At 41.8% G+C, this 26459-nt stretch overlaps 1 protein-coding gene across 1 annotated transcript in view; it reads left to right on the forward strand.

Moving 5' to 3' along the window:
• The window catches only part of kcnq1.2 (potassium voltage-gated channel, KQT-like subfamily, member 1.2), a 180917-nt gene that overhangs the window by 100462 nt on the left and 53996 nt on the right, over positions 1-26459 (forward strand). Inside the window, exons 14-17 of the mRNA XM_084363366.1 lie at positions 12463-12538; positions 13520-13614; positions 15565-15605; positions 16857-16918. Of these exons, the coding sequence (XP_084219492.1) occupies positions 12463-12538; positions 13520-13614; positions 15565-15605; positions 16857-16918 (274 nt within the window). The remainder of the gene's footprint in view (positions 1-12462; positions 12539-13519; positions 13615-15564; positions 15606-16856; positions 16919-26459) is intronic.

Below are 26459 nucleotides of genomic sequence, written 5' to 3' on the forward strand. Positions count from 1 at the left end.
GCTCACTGGTGTAGAACTTGGAAAAGTAACACAAATATCACTCAGATTGATTACAAAACATGCAGGAGTCGTATTCAAACAATATTCAAACACATTCAAGCGATGTCAAAAGTGGTGCCGTTGAAAGATATAGACGTCTTATCTAAGTGATGTGTTTTTAAATTCATGTCGAACGTGGTAATATAGTCCATTACCCGTTTACATTATATTCAAACAACACTGCAAACAGTTTAAATGGAACACAATGACATTGCCAGGTTTTGCTGTAAGATACTGCCCCAGAGTCTTGAACAGTACTCCGATGTTGTTCAAACAGCTGTCCAATGGCATTTAAATGCATGCAAAACAGTGCTGATGAAAAGAAAGAAGTGTTGAACCAAAACCGTATAATTTTTAGAGGAGCTTAAGAGCAGTGATACAGGCCCATAATTCCCCCCCCGACACACTCCCCTCTCATATCTAATCTCACCAGAGAACATTAGGAGGGTCAATTTGACCAATCATAGACCCTGCTGCACCCACCGAGCCTTCTGATCATCTTTCACCTCCTCCTGGGCCTGTGAACTCTCAGTGTACAGTCATCCGATCCCACTATAGCAGCAAGCAAGGAGCCGTTCCTGACCCGGACTGCTTACACACTCAGGTTGGATCAGAGCCTGTAGTCAGTCTTTTAAATGTAACCATGTTCCTCATTCTGTTCACTCGTACAAAGTGATACGGACATACATTTGTTCCAGTCACACGACACCACGCTGTGCTCGGCATATCCCGCCAAAATCTAAAATTGACCCTTGACTGTTTGACAGGATAAGGTTAATGTAACCATTGAGAAAAGAAAAAACAAATGAAACTCTTTTATCTTTTTGTCTGGATTAAATAAAACTTAATAGTCCCAGTTGGACATTGGAAGACCTTTCAACAGCAAATAGTGAAAGAATGCACTAAAAAAGCCTACAAATTAAAATTTACAACATCACCCCTGCTGTCAACACCAGAGAAACAAAAAGTTGTAAGACTGAAACCATGAGAAGGGAAGGAGCCGAAGTAGATTTGAATTACCAGTTGAGCCAAATAAAGGGATAATGGAAACCTTTGGACACCTGAGAATTTACCTTAACTAAAAATATGAATTATGTGCTATATCTAAAAGATGCAGGTCTTAGTCCTGGCTCAGTTTCAAGAAACTGAGACAAGTCCTGTTGCCTACGATGTAGCACTTAGAATCACCATGACCTGGATGACTGAGAACCAACATCAACCTTCCAATATGTTTGAAATTGGTGCTACATGAAGGGCTGTTTTATCCGATTTAGCTCGAAAGGTAGAAATCCTATATAAACCGGCCGCAAACTCTCCTGCTGGTTAGCAACACAGTTGGGCGGTGCTTGGTTTTGGCTGGCTCGTGGCCAATTCACAAACCCGTCTTGCGATCTCTCTCTCTTTAAATCCGACTTCTTTGTGTCTGTGTAGGTGGGAGTACAATCTGTAGTTGGAGCAACAGCCCTAGAGTAAATGAGCGGGGAGTGCTGGCTGCAGGCAAAATAGACTGAAGTTCAACGTTGTTCATTTGCATGTGCTGCCCACATTGTAGTGATACAAAGCTGGTTGAAAATCGACAAAGTTTCCATGGAAGGTTTAAACCATTCCAGACCAAGTCCAAGTAAATTTTAGTCTCAAGTCAAGTCTTAAGTCTGGATAAACATTACAAGTCAATTAAAAGTCTTTCACATCTCTGAATGTTGACTGTTAATTCACATGGCATCCTGACAACTGTGTTAACAGTGTTTTTTACATTGCCGAGACCAGTTGCTCTCAATTGTAATGATTAACGTCCCCCTCCACTTCACTGTGCAGATTTAAAGACGAGGAGGTTGTTTTCACATTCATCTGCTGAAAGGGGAAAGTTTGCCTGTGCTGGACGTACAGTGTTGTGTCCAGCAGTTTAGCTTTTGTGGTATATAATCTTTGCATATTCATAGATTCTGGATTTCTCAATGAAGGAGCAAGAGTAGACGTCAGTAAGATAAAATAACCAGGTAAGAAACATGGAAAATACTTCTTATTTTTATAGACCTGAAAACATGTCTATATGAGGTCGTTGAAATATTCAAGGCCTGCCTGCCGATGTCTATTTATATTGTGCTGGGATTTTAACACGTCTAAACCTGCTTTTTTTTTTTTTGCTTTTTAGTCTCTAGTCTCCTCAAGTCAAGCTTCACATAAGTCAGGTCTTCAGTGAAATCTTAACTCCTAATATCTGTGATGTTAGTTGAGTCCATGTCTTAAGCCTCAAGTCTGCAGACCTGGTATTAGAGACTCTAAACCACTTCTGCTTGATTGGATACGCCGAAGCCCATCATGATCCGAAAAGTCAAAAAAATCCCAATAACTTAATATCTTTACTGTATAAGCAATAAATCACCAGTGGAGGGTTATGAAGTAACAGCGCCAGTGATATGACCCCATTCAGCCTTTCTCAGCTTTCCTGTCTCTCTGCCTGCCTGTCTGTCTGCATGTGTGTTTGGACTGCTGGTATAATTACCGTCCGGGCAAGGACAGACGTGGAGACAGAGGCAGTGTGCTAATTGTACGGTGGACATGGAGCGGAAGCTATTAAAGCAAAGTCTGCAAAGACGTTTCTCAGCCTCATCTGCTGCCATAAATCCCTCCCCTCCACCTCGACTTACTACTGTTACCGCGACCACTCCCTCCACCACTTCATCTCTCGCTCTCTGTCTCACTCATCTTTTGCTTACTCATAGTTTCAGCATACTACTCTGTTATTGACTAAGCGGCCTCATTTGTTGAAACTGAAGAAACTAGAATTTGAGCAAGTTTAAATGCGGGTAAAAATGTGTGGGAGCTACAGAGGAATGTATTTACTGGTCATCTTATTATTTGTATGTTTTTATTAGCTTTCTTCTTATCTTTTGTCATCGTGCAAATAAATGAAAACCAAACTGAAGGATAGATAAACAGAGACTGATGTGGTTGTTCATCAGCCGACCTGTGCCCGCTGATTTCCTCTCCACATTTTGAAGGAATTTTGCAGCGTTGTGTTTGGCCAGAACTCTCGGCCGTGTCCCTCTCCTCTCCTCTCCTCTCCTCTCCTCTCCTCGTTTTATTTTTGTAGTCCTTAGGCCTGTCTGTCGGCGCTTGTATCAGTCTTGCAGTGTCACACACTTGGAGGCTTGACATAAGTTTGAATCCAGAGAAAAAGACTGACACAGCACTTACAGCACTTCTTCATTGCAATCATAAAGCTCAGGTGGTGCCACCTCTCCAAGCCTGGTAGAATTCATGCGTCACCTCAACTAAAAACATAGGCTGAATCCACATGTCCACCCTCTGGACTGGCAAGCTGAGCCCTCGCCCGCTTCAGTCGTTCAGACCTCTTAACGCACTGAGATGAAAGTGTTCAACGAGTTTAACAACAGTATACACTTCATTAGAATATTGATTAGGATGCTAAAAACTTGATGGAGGATGAAAAATGCTGCCCCTTCAAATTTTTTCTTTCTTTTTCTTTAATACACAAACAGACACATACAGCAATCGCCATTAGGGAAGCCAATCAGGCCTCCAATAACTGAAAAGCAGGAACAAAAAGGCTGACCACTGTAGAAAGGCCTATTTAAACAGTAGTCTTTAATGTCAGTCAGTCGCCCACCACAGCCCCAACCACACATGAATGAATGAAAGAATAATGCTCTTTTGAAAAGGAGCACGGTTTTATAATCTAAACCGATTGGCTTATGAAAGGGAAGTCCCTTAGGTAAGAAGGCCCTCAGGTCACCCTCCATCTCGTCCTTTCTCCCTCTCTCTCTCTCTCTCTCTCTCCCTCTCTCCTCCCTTCTTCTTCTCCTTCCTCCTGCTGGGTCCATAGCCAGGGTTAAGCCAGGCTGAACGTGGTCAGGACTGTGACCGCCACCTCCAGCAGGCCCTTGCTCCCCCGAGGGTGTGCTGGTGCTAATTGTCTCTGGACACACACACATAAAAACCCAGATGAACGGCCATGTGTGTTGGCATGACCAACGACTGGGCTCATGTGCTTGGATTATCAGAGCGCTCTGAAAGAAAAACGGCCAATTTAATCCAAAGATGGTGGCTGTAGTGGGACTGAGAGCTGAGAGGAGGGGGTGGGCTTTGGTGCTCAGGGGCCTCTGTACCAGGGGTTATCCTTGAAAATGATTGGGGAAAAAAATTTCAAGGGTCCAGTGTGCAACCCCCCCCCGACCTCACCTCGCTACTACCCACCCCCAAAACCACCCCACCCCACCCAGGCTAGGGGACCCCCCGACTGGCAGCAATAAATAGATTCTTTCTCTAACATGCCTAATCCTGCTAAACAGCAACAAATCCTATTAGGCCATGAATTATAAATCCTTCTTCACCACCTTACCCCCTCGTCCCCCACTGGAGAAACCCAATCGCCCTCCTGTCCTCATAACGTGCACGCGCATACCCACATGCACGCAAACACACTCTACCTCAAGAATGTTGGTCTAAACAGGGAGGATTGTCAGTGTTGAATGTCAATGCATTGGTATGTACGTCTATATATGTGCCTGCAAGATGCTGGTGCATGTGGATTTCTGTGTGTGGCCCCTTTGCTAGGCTTACTACTCTCCACATGCCATTCTAGACCGAGCCAGTCAGCCAAGCTTTTACACAGGTATACAAACGCATGTGCAATCGGGGATAATCTCATACACACCAGAGTCACAAATTAAAAATGCTTATTTTTATCCAGTGCTGTTCAAATATTATGCCTCTTGGCTGTAGCTGGTTTGTTGGTAGGCTAGCAATGGTATGAGATTTTTATGGCTGTACAAAACTGAAGTTAAAATATCCCAGATACAGCTGCCATCTTGCGCTGCTGACGTCATCTGGAGTCGGGGCTCAGCTGTCAATCGTGACTTCACACTCCTTCTTTATAGCATCAAATAACTAATTTAAACCAAACTAATCAGAAAACATGAACACTTGAACAAACTTCATTGTGATAAGAACTACCTAAAATGACAGAAACTATCTTTGGGAAAATTATATGTGATGTGTACTCAGTAGATTTTCCTATTCTTTAACATGGAGAAGCATTTTGGATTTACATTTGGGGAGCTGTCAGTTTGTCCATCTTGTACATACTGTAGAGTCAAAGCTCCCAACTATTATAAAAGCCAGCCAGTGATGATGTGGGTTCAGAGACGCCAGTGTGTAACCTTACAAGGAAAACAATGGTTGCAGATGTTTCTATGGTGCCCTTCAGCCAGGCAAGAGTTTACAGCCATGTTAACACCCCTGTGAGGTTGTAATGCTCATTATAAAGTAAACCAGACTGTTTTTGAGTTAAACCAATGGAAAAAGAAAATTTGTCCTGGTTGATGGTGCTGGATGAAAGCTGTTGAGACATTTTAGTCTGGACTCAAAAGTGGATGACTGACCAACCAAATGATTAACATGGAGCCATGCCGTAAAAGAGAGCTCCCAGAAAAACCAAAAACATCCTTAAAAACCAGATTGATGAGGTAAAATGCCCTCAGAAAAAGTTTTTTTTTTACCCAGATGCACTCACTAAACTATGCATGCCCACATTACTGACCCACCTTAGGCTAAACACTTAGACCAGAAGAAGGTCTGGCCTAAAAGAGGGCGTCATTAACCCCAAATCTATCCGACTCTCTAATTAGGCTCACTTTGAAGAATAGTTACAGCCACGTCCTTCTCTTGAGGCTACACCTTAGGCCTGGAACATTAACCCTCAGAACCTGAATTAGTCTGGTCACATCTAAGAGGTAGCCGTTGTCCCAATTTACTGCTCCAAGGAACTGCACAAACGTATCTTAAGAGAATAAAACGTAGGATTGATTTGAAGTGTATTCCAATCATCCTTATTTTATGTAAGAAGCCGTTATCCATAGAATACCTGCAATCAGATCTTCTTGCCTATATTTTACACATTAAAATGCTAATCCTTTTGGTCTTCATACCCAAGCAAAAACAGTTTTTCCCACGGTTGTAGTTCGTCATTTTCTCGGCTGCCTAACTGCAAGCCTCCTCGCCCAAATCTTTAGTTAATTTGGCAGTTAGAGTCGTGTCAGGAAGAGTTCACTAGTCATTAGTCTACTTGTTAGATGGGCGCTCCTCTCCAATCTCTCTCCGCGTGGTGGGAAAGAGCTGTGTCTGTCTCTGTTCTCCTTAAATGATGACAGGTTGTGAGGCTCATTAACGTTAAACATGGGTGGGGCTTTTTTTGAGGTCACCAGGATGTCGACTGTCTCTCGAAAGGAATCATTTACATTGGCTGGATTCTTTATCAGCTTAAAGACGGGAGACTTTCATTCACATGTACCTTTTCTAGGGGGGAGATCTGACTATATCAGCATAGTATTTAATGTTGTTGATCCAAAGCACACCGTTTTACATGCATTTACCAAGGTTTTGTTTGTGTCAGCATTGTTAAAGTCAAATTACGGTGTGTAGAAATGAATAAATGAGACGGATCGATGCACTGTATTTGTCTGCATTTGCTTTATACATTCCTTCATATATATGTACACAAACATGTCCTTGTTTCATGGTGTACAGTACTTTCACAGCTTGTTTGTAATAGGGATGCAGAAGGTTAGGGGGGCAGTATCTCTGGCGTCTCTCTCTCCGTCTTTCTGAGGCCACACACATCAAACGTGGCTTGCTCTCTCTGTTCTCTCTTTGTCATCAGCTCTTAATGGGCACTCTGCTTTGATGTGGCCTGGTTGTTGCTTTTGTCTCCAGCGTGTCTTGATCAGTGTCTATTGATCTGGTGGGGACATGAAAACAAGCGGAGCCGACACACGGCACAGGGGGGAGGGAAACCATTGTATCAGAAGCCATATTTAACCAGCTGCGGCCAGCTGCACGCAAGGCAGTCGAATCTTCCAGGATCTGGATGTGTCAAGTTTGAGAAAAAAGAGAAAGTCAGAGAAATGCACAATCCCTTTCACACTGGACAAAACCCCTAATTACAACCACTAACATCTGGCTTTCATCTTCAGTGAGAAAGGGTACAAATATGTATTCATTTCACGGTCAAATGACTCTGCAGTGGTCACAGGCGGAGGCAAAATGAGCTTTTTTTGCCCACTGGTCAAATAGCTAGTGAATGTTCAAATTTAACCAGCCACTCAATAGATGACTTTTGATGACCATGTGCCACTTGTATATTTTACCAGCATTTGGCTGGTGGCTGGAACTTATTTTGATTGCTGGTTACGGGTTTTTATCGACTCCAGCTCCAGTTGGCATTGATGGAAACAAGACAGGCACATTTTTACTCCTTTTAGCAATGCTACAGTATGGTGCGTGTTGAAGTTTTGGATGTTGGCACGTAAGTCGTTGTTTTATTGGTCTCTGTTCAAGCATTGCTTCAACATCGTTCAGTTGGCGTTGAATTTGTAAGATAGACTGAAGAAAAAGATTAAATGAAATGCACCATCTTAACATTGTCACTGGCCTCCGTGCTGCTTTCTACCGTTCCCTGTTTTCTGTTGTGATCGTGGCATCAAGCGTGACACACCACAAAAAAACAGAAAGGCAAACTCCTCTTCTGTCAATAGGAAAGGAGTCAACTGGCTATTTTTAGCAGCTTTACTTTGGATGTGTTGGTACAGCAACTCAGAAACGACTGTTGGGCATGCTAAGAGTACCACTTGTGAGCTGCGGTCAAATAACTTTTGTCAACAGAATGAAAAAAAAAATGTAAATGAGAACATATACATTTGGCTGTATGGAAACACAGTGTAGATGATGTGCATTTCTGATAATTGCAGACCAACCAAAATGGACGTAAGTAAGAGACAACATTAACTGGTGTTTTGGGGCATCTTCAGATGTAGCTGGTCTGATGCAGAGGTGGCCTGAGAAAGACAAAATTAGGTTAAACTTGTGCTTTTTCCTGCATGCAAGAAGATTTAATTCCCCACTTGACAAACCTTAATAGGAGAATCCACATGGGAGCATTTCTTGCATTGAAGCCTATTAATTTAAAACCCTAACTGAATGGGGAAACTTGGCTGTTACAATATCGTGTCTTAGCAGTGCGCCCTTATAATTCTTAACACGGCACCCTTTGGCATGCCATCACTTTTTAGATCAAACATTCCTGAAAGAATGTAGTCATCTTATCCTTCCAAGATATGATAAAAGGATGTCTGTTTTTGAGGAGAACAGAAGAAGAGCCCATCTCTTTGATGGACCAAAGCACCAGTCATAAAGCTTATCTCACACACACACACAGATGCACACTCACACACACACACACACACACACACACACACACACACACACACACACAGGCCAGCAGTCTTGCTGGGCCCTGACCATAGCACATTGATGTCTAAGGCTGCTTTCTCCTGACTGACTCCGAGGTTATTGCAGCGCACCATGGAAGCACAGGATATTTGACGGTCCCCTGCCAAAGAAAGAGCCAAGGGGGTGGGTGGACGAGGGAGAGTTGCCATTGACAACTCTGAGATCTCCAAAGTGACCATCTGAAAATGAAAAAAGAGAAACCTTATTAAGAGAGAAGGGTCCAGGGGAGGCCATGGGGCTAAATCTGTCACAGCTTTTCAAGAGGGGGTACAGGGCCAGTTCATGACTCCAGCAATTACAGCTTCTACATGACTTTTAGAGTTGACCTAATGAAGAATAGCGAGTCTGTTGAGAGGAGCTAGGAGTTGGGGTTTAATCCGTAAAAAGAAAAAAAAAGGAAAACACATAACCAGCCCCCCCAATAGAGAATGAATCATACAGCGCAGGACAATGGAAAATATATTGAAGTCGTCGTGGGTGAGATCTGAGCTTTGCTGACTCAAGAGGAGTCCCCAGGATACACAGTGTGTCAAATCTTCTGCACAGATGTAAAATAAACACCAAGAAAAGAGAATGGAGAGGGGGGAGGCGGGAGGAGATGACTGGGAAGCAGAGTCAGAGCCGGCAAGTGTTTGAAGGGCAGCATCAGCAGAGAGATGTGGGAATTACATTCCTTCAGTTTCTGTGTGCCAAATGTTTAATGGAGTGGAGGGGGGAGGAGGAGGGGGGTTGGTGTCGGACAAAACCCTCCGTGTTATTCTTTTATCACACTTACCCGATGAACATGTGTGCGCATTTGTGTCAAACGCAGGAAACAGGAGGAGGGCAAGGAGGGAGCGTGGTACAGTTGTACAACGATCAAAACCGCACATGTTTTTTGTTTCCTACATGTGTTTTCTTTCCCAATTATGCTCGAACCTCCGAGTCACACAGAAAAGAGGCGGAAAAAAAACACATCCTTCTCCTCATCGACGATGGAGAGCAAGTAGGTGGGGAGGTACACTTTTTCCCCCCCAAAATAGGGCCTCATGCTCTTTATGTTTGGCATTGTTTGTGTGCATTTCCTCCTATAGCTTGGGCAGCCCTCGCATGGAGGGCAGGAAAAAAGACAGCAGCCCGACAGCCTTTGATGTTCATGTTTTATGGTCCCATGTCAACGCATTGTCTGTTAAGTCCTTTTGTTGTCCCTCTGCCTAATTAAGACCTCAGTGCGACTTGTTGACTCCACAAAGACCCTTGTTTGGGGAGGGGGGAGGGTGGTGTGTGTGTATGTTTTTGTGTGTGTCGAGGGTGTGTGCGTGTGTGTTCACTTGGGTGTGTCTGCTTTGATAGGAACCTTGTTTAAAACAGAGTACAGACGCACACACACATTACCCCCTGCATACAAAAGCGTAGCCTTTGACATCAGAATGGAGTCATTCATTTTCTGTTTATTTTTCTGAGGGCCGTTTGACACGCACGTCCAGTGCATTATGAAAACACATCTGTGGGTACAGTGCACATGCTCCTGAGAGGTGCGTACAAGTGGGATTGCAATAAACATCGTTTTAATATTTATCATTTTGTTGTCGACCATCCCCGTTTTCATTTCTGCCATCTTCCTCGCGATCTCTCCGGCAAGATGACGGTTTGCTGTTAATCCAGCGTCTCAGGAGACACACTGCTGGCACACACACACACACACACCCACACACACCATCCCACGACTTACTAGCTTTACCTTGTTGTCTCTGATACCAACAGATGGCTGAAAGGTCACCTGTCTCTGAGATGTACTGTACATGAAATAGAAGACAGGTAGAGAGATGGAAACAAAAGAAAAAAGAGCGAGTCCTGCTCGCCCTGCAGATAGGAGCTCATTCTATATTACATGATACCGCATGAAGTCTGTAACAGTCAATCATTAAGCACATAAGGGTTATTCATGGATTTAACAAGTTGACACTCATAGTGGAATAGTGCCTGGCAGTATTAAATAGCATCGTAAACGCTAATTACTAGACCACAACCTGGGTCTGGAAGATTGATTATTTTATTTTCAATTACGATTTTGTTTTTTAGTGATCGTAAGAAAATGATAATCGAGATAAATCATGTTTGTGACGCATTTCATTTCCCAATAATGCTCTTGTTTCGTTTTACAGCGGTGTGCTCACTCTCAGCCAGGCTGTGGCATGTTTAATTAAACTTATTGCGGTCAAGTGAGACGCCGTTTGCCAAAAAACCTGGTCAAGCCAGTTGCCTCTTAGATTTTTACTGGCATCTATCTGTGCTGTGTCAGCACCTTTGCTTGGAGCATCCAAAAAGTGACAAGAGTCACATTTGACCAAATATTTGTTTATCAGTTCAATTATGTTCGGAGTTTGAGAAGATCCTCTGTAACAAGACAACTTCTTTAAGGCCAATACATTCATGATGTTTCCAGAGTCATTGAGTAATCTTGTAAAATAATCATGATTATGTCATCAGTCTAACACAAGTTTTCACTATGTTTACGTTTGAGGCTTTCTCAGAGTGATCTGGAAAGAGGTTTGAAATGATTACATTTTTCAAAATGAATTCAGCATTCATGATTTATTTCTGCATTAAAACCTGATGATGAAAAGTACAATCTCAGGGAAAATAAAGGGGTAACGTGTGTTTTTATGCTCTTTGAACAGACCTCAAGTCAGAGCTTCTCAATACAGGTTCATGGAAAACTAAAAATAACGTATTAAATGTTATGAATACTGACATAAAGATATCACATTTCCAGATTAAAATATCCAAAAAAAAAACCCCTACCAGACCTTTGTTATATATTTTGAGTTGTACTCCCAAATGTTTCCCTTAATGTTCAAAACCCAGAGAAATCTGAATTTTACTCAAGGTAACGGTGAGTTTCATTTGGTTGCCTGTCACTGTAACTTCCAGGGAAACGGGGGAGGAAGAAGGTCTGCAAATACGGCTTAATATTGTGAATAAAACTCTAAAACATTACCATGTCTTTGAACATTTCTGCCTGAGTCAGGTTAGACAGATTTTCATCAACAATGGTGGTTGTTAAACAAGGAAAACAACAACTCCCATGATCCCACACTACTTTACAATGTCATCAAACTAGGTCTTTTGTCTCAACAATAAATACTGAAATATACCATCATCAATAAATGATGTATTTGGAGTTTCCTCCATGCACTTGGAAAAAAGGGATAAATAAAATAAAATGATTAGAATTCAAATATAATATAATTTGCCATTTTTAAATTGAAACATGACGATTTGACTGCTGTGGTCTCTTGTGTGGCTGTGTCCGTCTGTGCCTGCACACAGTGTTTGTGTGTTTTAAATCACTCAGAGGACTGAGATCCAGTCACTCAACAAATTTGACAGCAGAATTAGTTTTCTCATCCAGGTTCATTCATAGCACTCATCATGAAAACATGCAGCTGTCACACATGCACTATCCAAGGACATGTTTCAGCATTCTCTGACCAATAAATCACATGAGCGCCAGTGCGCAGCACACAGAGAGCCTCCTTGAAAAAACAAACACGAGTGCATGCCATACAGTCACTATGGTATGCGAGTACGAGGTTGTGTGTGTTGTTTGTATCCAGTGGTTTCTGTTTCAGTGTTTAGCTCCATACCAGTGGGTTTTTCCTTGTGTTGACACAGATGTGCTGCTTCGAGCCGGGGGACGTGTGTTTTGGGACTCCTCTTAATGCAAACTGAGTCTGTTTTCCCTCTTTCACTTTGTTTTGTAGATTCATACTAGTGACTGATAAGACAAGCACTGGGCGAGAGCAGATTGAAACACACAGCTCTAGGTTAAATGTGTATTTTTGTGTACATGAATGCATACCTTCCAATGTGTGCTCTCCTGTCAGGGCCACATGTGTTTTGTTGTTGCTTGGTGCACACATTGTCCTATTCTTCAATGCAGCAAGAGTCAATTAGACTGGACTCGGAGCGTGCAGCCTTTCTTCAGTTTTTCTTTTTCTTTTTTTTCTTTTTTTTATAACTCAGCTTGTCCAAAACAAGCCACTTCACATTTTACAGCAAGGAAACATCTGCACACTTCCCCATCATTGTTTTTCTCTTCAACTAAATCAGTCTCCCTCTCTGTCACAGGTTGTCCCATGCCCAGAGGTCAGCTGTTAAAGTCCTCCGCAGAATGCAGTACTTTGTGGCCAGGAAGAAATTTCAGGTAAGCAAAAAGGAAATCCAGAGGAGGAGAGAGAAATTCTGCAAAGTTACGGAGCGCAAAGGAGGGGGGAGATAGAGAGATAAAGAGAGAGACAGATGAGTGAGAGAAGTGTGTTGTGTGTGCATGGAGTGAGTGTGCGGTTATACAGGATGAGAAGGGGGGAGTCCCGAGGGCATATATCAGCTGCAGCTCTGCTGTGCATGTGTGTTTGTGTGTGTGTGTGTGTGTGTTTGTGCGTAAATGCCTGAAACCTGCACCTGCATGTCTTCTTTGTGCTCACTTCAGTTCAGGCGTAGTATCATGGGAAATCTGCTAACCTGTCTCTAGGGCTACAGTAGGAATTCACTTACTGTACTGAACTCACAAAAACACACACACACACACACACACACTCAGCAGGATGCGGCCTCACACAGTAATAAAGTCAGCAGAATTACGTTAGAAAATTTTGCACAATAAATATTTCAAAAAAACACATAATCATGTTTGAAATACTTTGGCCATCATTTTAATGCTACATGTTATTGTAGAATGGTTCCTATATTCTTACCATTTCCAAGTGTTGTACATGTTTTCAATTATGGCCTAAGTGATCTCAGCTGCAGAGGCTACACTCTGTGTATGCCGAGGATACCCTAAAGAGTTCACTGGGTTCTTTCTGATGCTGCTTGTATCCACATCACACTAAACAAAGCTGTGAAAGGACCTTAACACGATTGCTTTCTACATGACCATGCACTTGTCAGTGCACGCACAACAACGCACACACATACACACACAAACACACACAATGAGTTAACAATGAACCCTTTGCACCCTAGGGGGTTGGGGATGTTTTCGGGGACCAAGCAACAGCCGCAATGGTTGACAATGGCTTTTGTGTCCCTGTGTGTGTGTGTTTTCGTTCTATGGTCTGTGTGTGTGTGTGTGTGTGTGTGTGTGTGTGTGTGTGTGTGTGTGTGTACGTGCACTGATCCACAGCAAGCGCGGAAGCCGTATGATGTGCGAGACGTGATCGAGCAGTATTCCCAGGGTCACCTCAACATGATGGTCCGCATCAAGGAGCTGCAGAGAAGGTGCCGTCTTTGATTTTATTTCACACGCGTTCTTCCTCGCTCTCTGTCCCTAACTTTGTGTCAGTTGATTTTTTTTATTTTTTGGACCATTTTGTTGGACACGGCCTCCATGTCACAACAAGAAGTCAGAATACAAAATATACGATCTCATTTTAAAACAAAAAAGATCATCTTAAATCTCTTTTCCCAGTTTTCCATTGCCTCATATGGCACATATCTGCTGTAAAGAGTCACAGCATACCGGTAACATTTTGTTTTTCTGATTGTCTTGTCCTTAAAGGGGTAACTCCACCAATTTTGTGTTTACAGGTTTTGAGAAGTGCTACTGCATATGTGAAAAAGCAATAAAAAGCCTTTTGTTGCTCCAGAGGAAGGTGCATGTAATCTGATAAATTGCTATCCAGTGATGTCACTCAGTGGCAAGTTGAATTATTGGTAATGTAAGTGCCAGGTTCTGGAAGGCAGCCCACTAGTCTCGCATTGCACTCCTATAACACTGTTGGACTCATTATGGGCAGTTTAAAAACAAATGATCAAATTCGATACATACTGTACGACGCATTCTTCTTCCTTTTTTAAAACCTGGCGCCTACATTTCCCACAATGCAGCTTTGCCACTGAGAGACACCACTGAAAGCAATTTATCAAATGACATGCAGCTTCCTCTGGAGCCACAAAAGGCTTTTAAACTACTTATATGCAGTTGTACTCCCCAAGACCTTTAAACACACTTTAATGTGCAAAAGTGGTTGAGTTACCCTTTAAATAATCTGTAGTGACATCATGGTCAACTGAATTGGGTCATGAAGACAACAGGAAGAGAGATGGCTCCATTACGGATGCCTCTATTCAGGTTTCAGTAATTGTGCAACTCTTAACAGTTTCTGTCAGTTGGATTCCACTCCTGCTGCACAGTTTGTTACTGTTCCTCTGACAGATAGGAGCCTCGCTGGCATCCGATTTGTTACACCTTGTTGTGCTTTCTTGAGCTGTAATGAAGTCCAGTCCCCTCTGAAGTAAAAATCTTTCATCCTCGTTCCGCAAATTTTCTCTGCTTTTTTAAAGCAATTTTCCTGTCGCTCTCCCACGAAGGAGGTCGGTTAGATAATAAATTAGGTCAGACTTATGTAAGTGTGTCACCTGGACCTCGCACCAACTTCACGGTAATGCCCTGTGAAATTTCGAAAGCAGCGGGGCACCAAAATATCTCAATAAATCAAGAAGACTCTTGTTTAATGTAATTTATAACTAAGTGCTGTGATGTAACACCTTAGAACAAAGGATCATAGAGCAAAGACTCTTTTATAATCACAATTATCATAAATATCTGAGATAATAATAATCTATTATTATTAATATAATTTTTTGCAACCCTACAAAAAAGACAAAAAAACGTAGCATTCAACAGCAAACACAAGGAAGAAGACTGCACAGCATTGACCACATTTGACTCCTGCAAAATCCCCACAATAATGCAGTGACCGCTTTGTATCAAATATAAATGAAAGATAATTAAAGACATGTGATTGCTTGTGATAAAAAATCCCCCCTTAATTTGAGGTGATGAAAAGAAGAGGGAATGCTTTACAGAGCATATTGAACTGCTTCCCCTGCCTCAGTAGATTTATAGATGACTAACAGTCCGCATGAGCAAGCCTCACTGTTTATTTTCAAAGCTTGACATTTCAATAAGAACATAGCATTCATTTATTCATCCCTTTAAAAACCTGCATGTGGGTTTTTTTTTTTTCCTAAAGCAGCGTGTATAAATACTGTTCAAGCTGACGCCATTTGTTTAATTTTATTGGCTCTATAAATTGGCTTATATTATTTCACTGTTTTGTTCATGAGCTGGAATAAAGTGCTGTTTACTCAACTGAATCTCCTCGGCATCTGGCCGGTGTTTTTTTTTACCTTTCTCAGTCCAATTTCTTCTGTCTATTCCCTCAGGCTGGATGGCACACTGGGGAAGCCAGGAATGTTTCTTCCAGGTAAATACAAAGCAAATACAACAGTCTACATCTGATAGACGACCATCACTCCACACTCCAAGCCCTGTGTTTATACCTCACACATTCACAAGCGGTGCCAGACTAGATAAGAGAGACAGAGAGGTCCCTGGGGTGTGTGCCTATAATGTTGTTTGGATGTGGGTTACATGTGGTTTTATATTTGGCAATATGTGACTTTGTGCACCCTGCTTGATTAATTAATTAATTAATCACCTACACAGCTAGCAACCTACCTGGCTACGTCCATGAGACACAGCAGCAAGAAAATGCTGACAAACATCTCTCTGTAGTAGCCTTCTTGATGCACTGTTATGCAATTATTTCCTGCAGTTATTATCTACTCTGACCTCCTGCCGATTCCCCAATTACAATGCCCCAAAACTGCATTATGTTGAAGACAGTTTTATCACTTTTTAACATAAAGTGCCGCCCTTGGAAAAAGGTTGAGTTAACTGCTCCTGACAACTGCTGCCACAGCCTCGCTGCCAACTGAACAAGAAACTGGCTAACTTGAACAAGATGTCATTCTGAATAAATAAAGTTAAAGTGAAAAAATGACAATTCACTCGGATCATCATGCCACGTTATTGGGATCTTTATAAAGTTACAAAGAAATAAGTGATTTTAGAAGATTTCATTCATACTTTATTATGATTTAATGCTGGTATGTTAAATATAAAGTGTATCGCAGTGTGTATACATATGAATCTACACATTTCCCTCCACCGCGACCCACCTTCCCTCTTTCCCCCCTCCCTTTTTCCTTTGGTACGGTTCCCCTTAGTAAACAACTCTTGGCTGACCCTGGCCACTAACAGGGTTAACCAGTTGGACAAGGGACTGAATTAAGAAAACAGCCCAGGAGCTGTGTACTAAAAAACAAAATGTCTGTGAAATCACCATTGTAGAGGTTTTACACAAGGTAAATCAGAAAATACTGTGTTGCTAATGCAGATCCACGGAGAGTGGAGGGTAAAGTCACCCGAACTTACCCTGCTTTCAATCTAAAGAATGGCGTTTACTCATATTTTTTATGTTATGTAACTCTTTCTGACATTTAATGTAAATATTACAATACAGGACTGTGTACTACATCATGAGCCTTCAGGGCTCTCACTGTAAAACAGTGTTATGTTTGTAACGTGTGCACGAGTGTACAATAATCCAGTAGTAAACTCTTGTCAAATGTATTTATGTCATATTATGTTTGACGTTGTTTTCGCTCACCAGGAAAAGGGGAGGATAAAGAATACCCAACGATTGGAGCACGACTGATCAGGCTGGAAGATAAGGTAGGCACACTCCTGCCTCTCAGTGTGTGTGTGTGCGTTTTGTCTGTAAGAGAGATAAACTGATTAGATTACCTTTGGTGTTCATAACCAGAAGTATGTGTGTGTGTGTTGCGTAGTGTTGTGTGTGTCCGAGTGCAACTCTGTCTGTTATCAGATGAATACGCGCGGTGAAATCTTTTGATATGACCGTGTTTTGGCTGGGCTCCGTCAAAATCTGTACCAGCGTGAAACATGCACCTGCATTCTCTCTCCACCTTATCAGCATCTATTCAGAGCTGCATTAGTGCTGCACTTATGTGTCTGTTCGTGTTCTTGTTTTTCTCTCTTGTTCCGGGCTGGATACATTCGATGATTTTCCATACCAGCCCTTATTTTTGCCTTGGTTGGTGATAATTCTTGGATGTTTATGTTTCCATTAGGGAATATTAAAGTACTGGAAGCACCAGGGGGGGCTTAAGAGAAAAGTCTATGCAGTGAGGCATGGCCAATAGGCAACAGCTGTGTTATGAACTCCACTGGTTCAACTGGGCGTGCCCTCTCTCATAGATGAACAGTTGATGCCAGCGTGATGCCGAGCCTGATGCCAGTGTGATGCCAAGATAGACATTTTCCCTGCAGGGTTGGTTGTACCAGTTGGACTGGTGTGTGAATGCGTCTGCCTTCGTGTCTATCAGCCTCTCTGTCTTTCCATGTGCAAATTATAGGATATGAAATGTGTTTGTTAATTTTGGTCTGTGGCTACATCTGTTGTCTGTTTGTCTGACTGGTGGCATCACGAGAAAGCAAAATGATTTTTTGTGGATTTGGAAAGGTTTGCAAATGCGCGCTCGAGCATGTTTTCTTTTTATGAAGCTGGTGTTTAAAAGTGAATTCAAACCATACAGTCAATTCGTTCTCACATCTTACAGTGAAGCAGAACAATGCATTCTGCGGCCACTTCTTTTCTATTCAGGTCCTCTAGTTTGCCTCGACATTTATCATCCCATCTCTGTGCGCTCATCAACACAACACGTCCTCTGATGTTTGCATGCGTTTGCCCCCTTTTGTTACGTACAGAGGAGTAATGATCTTGAACCAATGTGCGCTCGGAGCCTGAAGACCTCCCCCAGTGATTGAGTTACGGCCCATTTGCTCTGGGCTTCATGTCGTGATCGCAATCTCCTGATTGGAAACATAAACCTGCGTCCAGAGGCGCCTCCTCTACCTATGAGTCTCTCAGTCTCTCCATTTCGCCTCTTTCACTTCTTCTCTCACCCCGCTCTGCTTTGACATAAAGGCTAAATAAAATTGAGAGGTGGATAATTGAGAAACAAATCAGCGGAACCCCACTGATGCAGGCTGCTTTCCCTCCGAAACAATGTGGAACCAATCACCGCTGCTCTAATCAGAACGCATTTTCCTGTAATGCTGCAACAAGCATCCTGTCGAAGTGGAACAAAAGAGAAGCAACCACAACTTGTGACGCCCAGAGCCACTCATCCTTCATAATTACTATTTTCCTCGTCTCAGCATCCGCCTGCTTCCCCGGTTTAATTTCTGTTCGTGTGAATTTGTGTTGTTTTGATGGTTGCGACGGGGCAGCACACCTGTTACATGGAAACGGGGGCCTCCTTTTTCCCTCAGGCAGCAGGTGGATGAACCTGTCGACCTCTGTTACTTGACACATTCTCTGGTCTGCCTCCAGACAAGGAAACCTTGCTAATTTTCAACCAGATTTGTATAATTATAATCTGCGTAATATATGCAAATGAACATTAGTAAACTTCCCTCTATGTTGCCTGCACCCAGAGCTCCCCTGTTCATTTCCCCCGTGATCCGGTGGACTCCTCTGGGCTCGAGCTACAGATTGTACCACCGCATTTTGTATTACTGCACCTCCATGTACGTAAAGTCTGTAAAAGTCAGACTGAGAAACATCAGATTAAACTGTAAAGAGAGGCACTGCTGGTCAAATACCAACCAGGATTATGTTACTGCATCGCATATATCTCAACTCAAGTATTTTCACAAACATTTTTCTGGGATCTGATTAACCTTATCACAAGAAAGTTTGTGACAAGGCGGTCGCCATATTGTTTCCTGCTTCAAAACAGAGCAAAAGTAAGCACCGCCCAACTGGAGCTGTTATAGGATTGGCATGACACAGTCCATTCTGGTTGTTGTCAGTTTTCTAGTAAGCGGACCTTTTTCTGTTTGCTCTGGTCATCTAGCACCAATTTTAAAAATATGTGCATCTTATTTGCATCTACTGCAGTTAAATACTTCTTCTTCTATTACTGTTTACTCCAGAATGAACTAAGTATGTCAGCTTTATATATATGGAATGTGAGGATTTTATAATTACACTTTCTGTGTAATCCTCATATCTGAACATAACAACATCTTGGTTGTATCTGAGTGTAGCATGTTCTTTGTGCTCCTGGCCCATTTTCATTTAAATCTTGTTGAAAGATAGATCCGAAAGTTTTTCACTTGTGAAACAACAATTCCACATGAAACCTCATCCTAACATACTGTTCAAGCTAAATAAAACTGTAATGTGAAATGGAAAACACAATAAGTCAGGTTTGTTGAAACTTGTTAGAGTGCCCTTGAGTTCGGTTGTCAGTAGCAAGCTGTTTGCAACAGAATCTCCAGCGCTGCCTGTCACTTTTGTTTGTCTCGCATCACTGCACGCATTTCACAACGTTGTGTAATTTCTGGGTTGCGTCACCTCTCGCATGTCGCCCATAATAGTAAACCTAATAACATACAAAGCAAAACCCTGGTGTCACAGTTGAATCACTTGTGAATGGGATCTTTCTCAACAGCCCGGAGGAATTATTCATCAACCCTGTGCCCTAATGTTTGTGTGTGTGGGTTTGTGTGTGCACAAGAGTGTGTTCCCATGCCTTTCTCAATACTCACTCTTGGTCAACATCCAGCAACATTTTTTTTTTGACAAATTCCCACTTTCTATTCCCTTTTCCCCTGTAAAACACCAGACATCAACCACTCTGACTGCACTTTATGCTGCAGCTGAGTAAGTAAGATTTCATTTTCTTGTCCTGCTATTGTCAGCACATCACTTGAAGATGAATTTATCTTCAGTGGACTGAAGGGGGCTCGGGCATTGTCTGTCCTGTACAGGGTTAGACAGTGATTTATCACAAGCAGACAAAGAGACATATAGATCTACACACATAGACTCACACACACACGAGGATGGAGTTGATTAATCACCAATGTGTCTAACCCCACACTCTCAAGATTGAATTCTCCAGGAGCAACCTGGAAACGAAGATGGATGGCTCTCTGTGACAGTGTGTTATCTTTCTGTCAGACACACTCGATGAAAAATACCCAAACGACAAGCTCAAACAGTGGCTAGTGTCTCTGGGCTTCAGCGTGGCCTTTCAGAAAGAAGCTCGCTGCATGCTTTAGGATGAAGTCAGCCCACTGCTTGTGGTAAATCTCTCCAAGTTTTATAGGAACAGGATTTTTTTCTCATAGCAATAGACAGAAAAGGGCAGGGAAATTACAACAATATGCTTTCACATAGCCTGTAAATGTCTGTCTGAACAACAAGCTCATGCTTATTTTGTCTGATGCTATTTTGTTTCAGAGATTTAACAATATTGTAAAGTGTTGTGCAGCCCAGAGTAACCCAGCAGCTTCAAACTGAAATTAGTGTGTAAGTTGACAGCGGCAGCCTTTAATTATGCAGGGAAAGATTTGTTTTGTTCAAAGTTGAGAGTTTTTCACAAGGTTAAAAAAAAACGTTAGGTCACACCAAACTTTTAAACGTCTAATTTGTTGAATAACGGTATTAAATAATCTGTTATTCAATAATAAATTATTTAAATACAATTTAAAAACCTGAATAGCTTTTAAAAACTTTTTTGAAAACAGATGAAATGAAAGTTGAATTTTAGAGCCTGACTGACACAAATTTCTGGAGGCTGATGCCGAAATTGATATTCGGGAGTAAAAAAAATATATAAACCATCCAGTATACACACATTCTTTGCAATAACATCTCAATATACTGTTCTACAGTTTAACAATAAACTTAATTGTCTAAAATGACTTCAGTGCACTAAAACAGCAAACTTCAGTGGGAATTTAATTATTATAAATAGAGCCCAACTTATAAATCAGTTGACCAATATTATCAGCTGATATTGGCCTATTACAGATCTATCAGTCTCGGTGTGTGTGTTTGCACCAATATGAAAAGGAAATGAAAACGTTTTTCTTTTTAGATTATAATGCAGAAAAGCCTGTTTGGGTAATTTATAATTATTAAATTCCCAGTGAAGTTTACTATTTCAGTTCATTTCACTGTCAGTTTTAGACAATAAAGTCTATTGCTAAACTGTAAAATAACCTGTCTCCATTACATGTCTTTGTCACTAGTGTTTGATAACCAGAATTAAGAGATCTTGCAAAAATGCAAGAGTTTTCATAGCGGCGCATAACGGACACATATACAGTATGCAGATACAGATATATCTGTGATGGGTTAAACAGCCAATAATATTGGCTAACTGATATATCGCTCGGGATCTAATACTTATTATTATTTTTTAAAATGCAAATACATTTATTTTATCAGTTATGTATAAACAATTTAAATGTACCAAAATTTTTTACTTCAAACTGATGGCTGTTTTTTTTAAATTCTGTTTTGAAACTGTATATTTCTAAATTTGATGTTTGTTGTACGATCGTTTTACTTAAAGATGAGCTCAAAAATAAGTCCATTGTGAGATATGAGCTCACTTTACATAGTGATGAAAAAAAAACAAGCAACAGCAGCGAGGGGGTGATTATTCAGCTTATGTTTCACATTAAGTACTTAGTTGATCATAATTTAATCATCAAAATAGTATTCAGTTGTATTTGGAAGCTGCGACTGTCTTTGGTGGGTATAAAACCATCAGCAGTGTCTCGTCAGGACAAAACCATCTAATGTGCCCTCCAGACCTGCACAGACACGTCTCTGCTCAACACATCATTATTTGTGTTGCTCTAACTACACTACACGGACAATAGATCACACTCACTCCGTGGTTAACTTCACGCCCACTATATTAGGGCAGATATACTGTGCCGTGTATGTCACGCTTTATATCATGTGCATTAGCACTATGCGTACGCAGAAGAATGCTCGCCCTGACCGTAATAGCATCTCAATTAGGTAAGTATGCTGTAAATTACAGCAAGGCCAAATACTGGGAATACTTGAGGGCCGGGACAGAGTGTTGTGTTTGTTAGGAGTCCATCTGTAAGGCATTTAGGGCCCCTCGTCTTTAAAAGCAGGGCTTTGTGGGGGGCAGGAGTGTGTGTGCATGAGCGTGTGTGTGTGTGTTTAGACTGGTCTCAGTGGAGGGCTTTAGAGATGAGGGCCTGGTAAACACACACTCATATATAAACATATTTATACATTAGACCATATACAAAAATACAAGTGGAGGTCCAGGCACACGTACACATGCACGTTTGCCAATCCGGCAGTGTCGCAGCTCAGCTCTCCTCGAACAGAATCGGCTTCAGTGCAGGAGACTGAGAGTGAACGGCTGGAGGGGAGAGCAGAGGAGGAGTACCATTTCACGCCTTAAATCAGTTAATCTATCGTCAATGAATCTATTATCTCCAATCATGTTTTCCCTTGATTTAGAATTTTGGAAACCAAAACAAGTTAAAGCCACATCAGTGGGAACTATCCTTTTTTTAGTGCCCGAGGTATTCTCTGTGGCTGTGGTGTTTTCTCTACATAAATCTTTAATTTTACGATTACAAGCGAATTAATACCCCAGAATCAAAGCCTGGAGGAAATATTTATTAAGTGAAACCAAGAAATACTATAACGAGCTGAGCAGCATGTTGCAGCCCACATACAGAGATATAAAAGTTTTTAAAGACATTTTTTAATTCTTTGGACTCGAAAGATGCTTCAGAGTTCAAGGAGGTGTCATGCTCAGTTGACTTTCTGGGAGAAGGGTTGTTTTTCAGCCTATTTCAGTTCACTGGAAAGATTCAGAGGATTTACTGTAAAACTGCAGGCATCTTCAATCTTTTTATTGGAAATAATAAAAGGGGGGAAATAGCAACAATATACTGATATCCTACAAAGCACAGTCATGTCTACCAAACTGACTGGTGTGTGATTTCAGTATAAAAACAGAAATTACAAATGTTAAAAACATAACATTAGCAAGTTAAGAACGATTATTGAGTTTAAACTGTTCTTGTCCTTGGAAAATTATGTAAAATTGTCCTAAAAGGCTGATTCCAGTCCAGCCCAGATTAAATGTAAAAGCTGTTGTTGAACCATTTCGAGTACAGTCACGTTTTGGGCTCTTTTGAAGGGTTATAAGGTGATTTTCCCCCCCAAGCTGTCTGTAGGTGTTTGTGTTTCACACTGAATTACTTATTTGATTTTCTCGCCTAAATATTTGAATGCAAAATTAAGCCTGGAGATGGCCTGCAACTGCCCCTATTTACTGGAAAACACAATCAGCATCATATAGTCTTATTTGGTCTGAAATATTCAGGTGCCTGGCAAAAACCCATTATCCGACTTGATTTCCTTATTTACACTTACTGTGTGCATATGATATGGAGCATATAAAACAAGTGCTTAGGTGGAAAAACTAACTATTCAAAGAGCAAAACTAAATACTTCAAAAACTTGCCTGATTTCCAGATTGTCACTTTGTTTGGATTTGAGTGAAGTAACCACTCTTTTATTGGGCACAGAGGGTTAAAGGATCAAACACTATGCTTAACTAAAACCCCACTTTGTTTATGAGAGTAATAAAACAAATATATGTGAAAATACTCCATCATATACTTTTAATCTGATCAAAAATTGTACTCCGTCGCCTGTAGAGTTGCTTCTCAGCCAGAGTGGTCACACTGTACCTTTGCCCTACTCCCCCCTCCTCCCCTTCCTGTGACTCACTAGTGTTTCTCTATTCATTCCCCCACTTTTCTGCATGTTCCTTAACCCGCTCTTTCTCCCTGTGTAATTAGAGTGATGGTCACAGTGACCGTACTCTCTGTCCTTTTTCTGCACTTCTGCTGGAAAGGGTGAGTCTGCTGCCATCCCACCTCCCCTTTTCCTACAGCCTCTATCCTTCCAGCTTTCTGTTCCCCCTCTTTTTTTGTTTTCCCGTACGGACACCATCTATCTTTCCCTAACCTCCCCTTTGGTCCTATTCCCAGCACCTCTCTGCCCTGAGAGCACCCTGTCTGTTGTTGTGCTGTGTTTTGATATATGTGTGTATTTGGCCGCAGCATGCTCAGCGGGGAGCCGGACTGACCGGGCCGGTCTAAACAAAGAGAGGAAACTTGGCAAAGGAAGCCCATGCACACACTCACACACACACACACACACACACACACACACACACACACACACATACACAAATCCTGGAACACACAACTTCACTGCAGCGGCCGTACTCTTACTGCCCTGAGCTGCAGACAAGCAGATACTGAATCTCCCTGCATGTCTGAACTTGGCCTGCGATAGCTACAGCACACAGTTCCCCCCGCTTTTCTTTTCTGATTAAATCTCTGAATCCTGTCCTGCACAGGCTTCTTTGCACTTCCAGTGAATGCACAATTCTTTGGATAAAAGATGTAGATCTGTGCAAATACCCTTGTGCAGCACTGTGTTCTCATGCAAGGTGGAACTGAGGGAAAAAAATCTATTTTTATTTTTAAAGTCTTTTAGTGTACCACAGTGAGGTCAGAGGTCACTGTCCTCTACAGATTACCAGCCCCTGGAGCTGCTTTCAGCATTTTGCTCGCTTGCTTCATATTTGAACTGACAGTAATATTGTATTGAAATGCAACCCCATTCATTTCAATAAGCACAATACAGGTACAAAGTTTTCTAATAGCACAAACTGCTGGCCAGTTAAATATGTGCAAGCGTACATCCAGGTAGATATATGAGTGGATACTGTCTGATAAACCTGGAAAAATCCAAATTGTCAGTAATGTAAAGAAAATAAATACATTTACTGAAGTACTAACCCTACTTTAAGTACAACTTTTATCTTTTTACTGCACATTTATTTTAAAAATTTAATAACTACTTACTTTGATACTTTGAAGCTTCAGATTAACACAAACAAAAGATAAATATGTAAGAGTTTTAGTTTAAAATATTAAAAAAATGAACTAAAATGATCAACCGAATGTGTTGACATTAAGGACATCTGTGTATTGTGTTGCAGAGAAATCTATTGAAGTTAGCATGCTAACCATCTAGCCCCTTGCCAGTTTCTACCTCAAGAGGTGAAATTCCCATTAACAGCAACAACACTACACCGGTGCTGCGAGCTCCATGTCCAGAGTCAGGTAATATGACCGCTGGCTGCACGGTTAAATGAGCTTACTAGCTAACGGCAGCTACAGTTAGCAGCAATTAGCAGTTACCCTGTCAATATACTGCCTCCTATTTGGAAGTTGACAGGTGGGCAATTCATATTACACATATTGCACCTTTAACCAGCTGTAACATGAAAGTGATGAACCCAGTGTATCAATAGTTATAATCTACTAATATACATGATTCTGTAATAGATAATGATTCTGCATTCATTTGGTACTTTAAGTATATTTTGATGCTTCTACTTATACTTACTTAAGTAAAAGATTAAAGATATATAGAAGATCTGAGTGCTTCTTCCTACACTGCAAATAAAAACAAATATTGTTTCCCATCCTCTGAATGGCACCTGCTGAAACACACCCACGCCATCGCAACCCTTTGTGGTTTTTTAATACATCATTTTTTTTAAAATTTTTCCCCCATTTTCAGCCTTACTCCTGATCCAGCTGCCTTTCCTTCAACTCACTGCACCACCCTGCACTTCACCAAGCTGAACTGGTCTTTCTCACGTCGACACTTCCCACCGTTGATGTGGTATCTTTATAGCGTTGTGAACTCGATAGCATGCAGCGAGTGGTGTGCTGCTGCGAGTAAGATAGCGCACCAGGAGCGGTGTGTTGTTTGTAGTGCAGCCCAGCAGTAAATCATGTTTGGGCAGTGCGCTGGGGATGCAGCCCCTGGCAGCTCCCAGACGGCCTTTGGCTCTGGCTCCCTTCTCTTAGCGCCACTCTCTAATTTCAGAGCCGGGACCCTGCCTACTACTGTGTCTTTACCGCATTCCCACAAACCAGAGACGGACAGTCTGCCTGCATGTCTGGCTGCTCGCTCTCCATCTCCACAGTCTCCTCTCTCGCTTTCTATCTCTCTCTGCCTTTGTGTCTCTCTATCACTCGTTCACTCTCACTCCCTGTTTTTTTGCCTGCTGAGCTTGCCCCTTCTTCTTTCCTCTGTCTCTGTCTGGTTCTGTGCCTTCAGGATTATAGGTCTGCAGTCTCACTCACAGCATGTAAATCATGTTGTACACTGCCACTGTCTCTCGTCAGCTCTCTCCCGCTCTCTCTCTCTCTCGCCCAGTCTCTCAAGCACCCACTGTGGGCTCGCTCGTTGGCTGTAAATACCCATGCTACATTTCCATTTTAATTGCCCAAG

The sequence above is a fragment of the Pagrus pagrus genome (assembly GCF_965226575.1).
Source record: "Pagrus pagrus genome assembly, chromosome: 10".
Classification (NCBI taxonomy): domain Eukaryota; kingdom Metazoa; phylum Chordata; class Actinopteri; order Spariformes; family Sparidae; genus Pagrus; species Pagrus pagrus.